We start from the raw sequence: 6,052 nt of genomic DNA, 5'->3' as shown, positions 1-6,052 counted from the left end.
GTGTTTTCTATTTCCATCCATTTGCCTGCAAAATTCAAGATGTCATTGTTTTTTACCGCTGAGTAGTATTCTAGCATGTATATATTCCACAGTTTCTTCATCCATTCTTCCACTGAAGGGCATCTAGGTTGTTTCCAGGATCTGGCTATTACAAATAATGCTGCTATGAACATAGATGAGCATATGCTTTTGTTGTATGATTGGGCATCTCTTGGGTAGATTCCCAATAGTGGAATTGCTGGGTCCTGGGGTAGGTTGATCCCGAATTTCCTGAGAAACCGCCACACTGCTTTCCAAAGTGGTTGCACAAGTGTGCATTCCCACCAGCAATGGATGAGTGTACCCCTTACCCCACAACCTCTCCAGCAAAGGTTATTATTGGTGTTTTGGATTTTAGCCAATCTGACAGGTGTAAGATGATATCTCAAAGTTGTTTTGATTTGCATTTCCCTGATAGCTAGGGAGGTTGAGCATGACCTTAAGTGTCTTTTGGCCATTCGAACTTCTTCTGTTGAGAATTCTCTGTTCAGTTCAGCGCCCCATTTTTTAATTGGGTTAATTGGCATTTTACCGTCTAGTCTCTTGAGTTCCTTATATATTTTAGAGATCAGACCTTTGTCAGTTGCAGGGTTGGTAAAGATCTTTTCCCAGTCAGTAGGCTGCCTTTGTGTCTTAGTGACAGTGTCCTTTGCTTTACAGAAGCTGCTCAACTTCAGGAGGTCCCATTTATTCAATGTTGCCCTTAATGTCTGTGCAGCTGGGGTTATGCGCAGGAAACGGTTCCCTGTGCCCATTTGTTGTAGAGTACTTCCCACTTTCTCCTCTATCAAGCTCAATGTATTCAAATTAATATTGAGGTCTTTAATCCATTTGGACTTGAGTTTTGTGCATGGTGATAGATATGGATCCACTTTCATTCTTCTACAGGTTGACATCCAGTTATGCCAGCACCATTTGTTGAAGATGCCCTCTTTCTTCCATTGTGTACTTTTGGCTCCTTTATCAAAGATCAGGTGTTCATAGGTTTGTGGTTTAAGATCCGGGTCTTCTATACGATTCCATTGGTCAACTTCTCTGTTTTTATGCCAGTACCAAGCTGTTTTCAATACTGTAGCTTTGTAATAGAGTTTGAAGTCAGGGATGGTAATGCCTCCAGAAGAACCTTTATTGTATAAGATTTTTTTGGCTATCCTGGGTTTCTTGTTTTTCCATATAAAGTTGATTATTGTCCTCTCAATCTCTGTGAAGAATTTTAATGGGACCTTGATTGGGATTGCATTGAATCTATAGATTGCTTTTGGTAGAATTGCCATTTTTACTATGTTGATCCTCCCAATCCACGAGCAGGGGAGATCCTTCCATTTTCTGGTATCCTCTTCAATTTCTTTCTTCAAAGACTTAAAGTTCTTGTCAAATAAATCCTTCACTTCCTTGGTTAGAGATACTCCCAGATATCTTATGCTATTTGTGGCTATTGTGAAAGGTGATACTTCTCTGATTTCCCTCTCTGCTTCCTTATCCTTTGTGTATAGGAGGGCAACTGATTTTTTGGAGTTGATCTTGTAACCTGCCACGTTACTGAAGGAGTTTATCAGCTGTAGGAGTTCTTTGGTGGAGTTTTTGGGGTCAGTTATGTATACTATCATATCATCTGCAAATAATGAAAGTTTAACTTCTTCCTTTCCAAATTGTATCCCCTTGATTCCCTTATGTTGTCTTATTGCTATTGCTAGAACTTCAAGCACTATATTGAAGAGATAAGGAGAGAGTGGACAGCCTTGTCGTGTTCCTGAATTTAGTGGGATAGCCTTGAGTTTCTCTCCGTTTAATTTGATGTTAGCGGTCGGCTTGCTGTAAATAGCTTTTATTATATTTAGGAATGACCCTTGTATCCCTAATCTCTCCAAGACCTTTATCATAAAAGGGTGCTGAATTTTGTCAAATGCTTTTTCAGCATCTAATGAGATGACCATATGGTTTTTTTCCTTCAGTTTATTTATATGATGGATTACATTGATAGATTTTCGTATGTTGAACCAGCCCTGCATCTCTGGGATGAAGCCTACTTGATCGTAATGGATAATTTTTCTAATGTGTTCTTGGATTCGGTTTGCCAGTATTTTATTGAGAATTTTTGCGTCAATGTTCATGAGTGAGATTGGCCTGTAATTCTCTTTCTTGGTTGAGTCTTTGTGCGGTTTAGGTATCAGGGTAACTGTAGCTTCATAGAAGGAATTTGGCAGTGACTCTTGTGTTTCTATATTATGAAATACCTTAAGTAGTATAGGTGTTAACAAGCACTGGTCATTAATATCACTTAATATCAATGGACTCAATTCACCTATAAAAAGGCACAGGCTAAGAGACTGGATACGAAAACAGAATCCAACATTTTGCTGTTTACAAGAAACACACCTCAACCACAAAGACAGACACCTACTCAGAGTAAAGGGTTGGGAAAAGGTTTATCAAGCAAATGGCCCTAAGAAACAAGCGGGTGTGGCCATACTAATTTCCAACAAAGTTGACTTCAAACTAAAATCAATCAGAAGAGATGGAAAGGGACACTTTATACTCATAACAGGGAAAATCCATCAGAATGAAGTCTCAATCCTGAATATCTATGCCCCTAATATAAAAGCTCCCACTTATGTAAAAGAAACACTTCTAGAACTCAAGGCAGCCATCAAACCACACACACTAATAGTTGGAGACTTCAACACTCCTCTCTCACCAATGGACAGGTCAATCAGACAGAAACCTAACAGAGAATTGAAAGACTTATTGGAGGTAATGAACCAAATGGACTTTACAGACATCTATAGAACATTCCACCCAAACAGGAAGAATATACCTTCTTCTCTGCGGCTCATGGAACCTTTTCGAAAATTGACCATATACTTGGTAACAAAGCAAACTTCCACAGTTACAAAAAAAATATTAGTAACCACCTGTGTCTTATCGGATCATCATGATTAAAATTAGAATTCAACAACAATGCTAACCCCCAGAAAGCCCACAAACTCATGGAAACTGAACAGTCAACTACTGACCCACACCTGGGTCAAGGAAGAAATAAGAAAGAAATTAAAGTCTTTCTTGAATTTAATGAAAACAAAGACACAACATACTCAAACCTATGGGACACAATGAAAGCAGTGCTAAGAGGAAAGTTCATAGCACTAAGTGCCCACTTAAAGAAAACGGAGAAAGCGCTCATTGGTGACTTAACAGCACACCTGAAAGCTCTGGAAAAAAAAGAAGCAGACTCACCTAGGAGAAGCAGAAGACTGGAAATAATCAAACTGAGGGCAGAAATCAACAAATAGAAACACAGAAAACAATCCAAAGAATCAATGAAACAAGAAGCTGGTTCTTGGAGAAAATCAACAAGATTGACAAACCCTTAGCCAAACTAATCAAACGGCAGAGGGAGAACATGCAAATTAATAGGATCAGAAATGAAAAGGGGGACATAACCACAGACACAGAGGAAATTCAGAGAATCATTAGATCTTACTACAAAAGCCTGTATGCCACAAAATTGGAAAATGTAAAAGAAATGGACAGTTTTTTAGATAAATACCATATACCAAAGTTAAACCAGGACCAGGTAAATGCTCTAAATCGTCCTGTTAGTCGCGAAGAATTAGAAACTGTTATCAGAAACCTCCCTACCAAAAAGAGCCCAGGACCAGATGGTTTCAATGTATTCACTCTTAATAGCCCACAAGGACTCTTAACTTCGTGTTGTATTGCTAACGATCCCGATTTGCTGTGCAGAAACACATTCATATTTTTCTCAGAGCTCCCTCTTATGACTAGTGGCCACCAGCACCAAGGCAGTTAGTTGATTGTACTGGTTGAAATGCACACTGAGATATATATCATATTCCAGGCAAGCCTGGAGAAACCCCATGTTTATCACAGGACTATACTTAATTTCCATAGCCACTGATGTCTTCTGTGTATAGATTGCCTTTCTGGGGTAAAGTCTCATGAGCATAGAGACCTCCCTGATTCACTCACACCCAGGACCGATTCTAGAAGAGAACATCTGACTTAATAGGATTCTCAGTAAACATTTATATGAGAAGTAACTTTTCGATCTTGATTATGGAGCCACTTTTATTTATCAGAAATTAATGAAGGAATACCATACTTGTGACTTTTTTAATTTACAGAAAGTATACATTAAATTTTTAATTTGTGTGTGGGCATGTAGAGGCAAGATGTTGACAATTAGGTGTCTTTTTCCACATTAGTTTTTGAGACAAAGTCCATCACTGAACCTGAAGTTCATCAATTTGGCCAGGATGCCTGGTAAATGAGTTTCAGGGATTCACCTGGTTTTGTTCCACCCCTTCCCAGAGCTGGGGTTACAGATGTGCACCCCTGCATCCTACCCCACCCCATAGCTGGGTTGCAGATGTGCACCACTGCATCCCACCCCCTCCAGAGCTGGGGTTACAAATGTATACCCCTGCATCCCACCCCACCCCAGAGCTGGGTTATAGATGTGCACCACTGCATCCCACCCCTCCCCAGAGTGGGGGTTATAGGTGTGTACCACTGCACCTGGCCTTTATGTGGGTGATGGGGTTCTGAACTCAGGTCCTCGTAATTGCACAACAGGCACTTTACCAACTGAGCTACTTTCCAGCCTCAGATATTATCCTTTTAATCCTTATTAACCAGCCTATGGCATCAACTAGTCCAACACAAAAAAGAGATAGTCAAAACCGATAGTTTATTTAAACGCACAAAGTGAACATATGACATTGTATCTAGGTTACTACTGCAGAGTCGTTTTAGTATTTCTCAACATCGCCTCTAGTTTGGTTCTAACGGGAGTATAATTCAGATCTTCACTTTTTCCTCTTTAGGGTTGAGTTACATATTCTGTATCTCCCAGTTAAGATCGTTATATATTATTGCATTACTTTAGTTTTAAATAAGGTCTATGAACTTTATTGATATTGAACTCCCATTGTAGTTCTTTGAACTTACCTAGAAGATACCTTTAACATGGCAATCACTTAGCAAGGGAGGGTCTATGCCACATTGGTGCCCCGCCTCCTTAGCCTTGTTCCCTGGGTAAAGGGGAGTGCATTCTCCACCTCTTCTGCAGCCCCGTGACACAGAACAATCCGACTTGAGCCAGGCTTTTCTCTGTCCTGAGGTACAGGCCCTGAGATAATTTTGGCCCAACAATTGTAACCGCGTGGTTATTCCTGAGAGCGCCTGCATACCAAGGTTGTATTTAGGAGAAGGTGCTGTTTCTCCTGTGTAAGCTTAAGAATCAAACCTAATAAAAATTATGTCATCCAAAGTATCAGCTGAGAGCCCAGAACCTGGATGTTTAGATTCAGGACTTTCCCAAACCAGGCTATTAAAAATGATTGAATTAAAATCAAACAGAACACTGATTCTTAGAAGCACCTTCCCCGCAAATAAAGTCAGAGCCCTGCCCCCTTTCTCTTTGAATGCATTGAGTGGAATTCACATGTCTGAACGTGTGCCAGACTGCCTTGAGAGTTCTCAATGCAGGATTCTTTTTAGTAGTTCTTGTCTTTCTAAATAATAACCCAATGCCCCTTTTCAGAATGGGCCACAGTTATAAGGAAATGAATACATTAAACCTCATCTGCTTTGGTTAAATTAAAAACCAGTGAAGGATAATTAAAACAGGGGCACAATTCACATTATCATGGCGTCTTGTTAAGGGGCAGTGCAGACAGGACTCCCCTCATGGCCGCCTTTGTTCTTTACAGCAAGCTCATTCTCTTACTTCATCCTCACTGGCCGTTCTTCTCGAGATCGGGGATGTGGATGTTTTCTTCTAACTGTGCTGTGCTAAAGCTGAGTGTAGGGTAGTAGAGACCCCTAGACCCTGTGAGTCTCTGGAAGAAGCCACTGTTCTGCTTGTAGATTCCAGAAGCAGAGCACGGCAAAAGCCAGGATTGCCATCAGCGTCAGCGAGACTGCAAGATGAACGATGCTGTGGTTTCGTCCTGGAGGGAGACAAAGAAAAGGAGAATAGATTCTGCCA

General features: G+C 40.5%; 1 protein-coding gene across 1 annotated transcript in view; it reads right to left on the bottom strand.

Moving 5' to 3' along the window:
* Positions 1–4,731: 4,731 nt before the first annotated feature.
* The window catches only part of Pla2r1 (phospholipase A2 receptor 1), a 122,534-nt gene continuing 121,213 nt past the window's right edge, over positions 4,732–6,052 (bottom strand). The window contains 2 exon segments of the mRNA XM_038335986.1: positions 4,732–5,933; positions 5,935–6,014. Coding sequence (XP_038191914.1) covers positions 5,799–5,933; positions 5,935–6,014 — 215 coding nt within the window. The 3' untranslated portion in view covers positions 4,732–5,798.

The sequence above is a fragment of the Arvicola amphibius genome, chromosome 7 (assembly GCF_903992535.2).
Source record: "Arvicola amphibius chromosome 7, mArvAmp1.2, whole genome shotgun sequence".
NCBI classification, from domain to species: Eukaryota; Metazoa; Chordata; class Mammalia; order Rodentia; family Cricetidae; genus Arvicola; species Arvicola amphibius.
The sequence above is the reverse complement of the archived record's forward strand: the minus strand, read 5'-3'. Positions and strand labels throughout refer to the sequence as shown.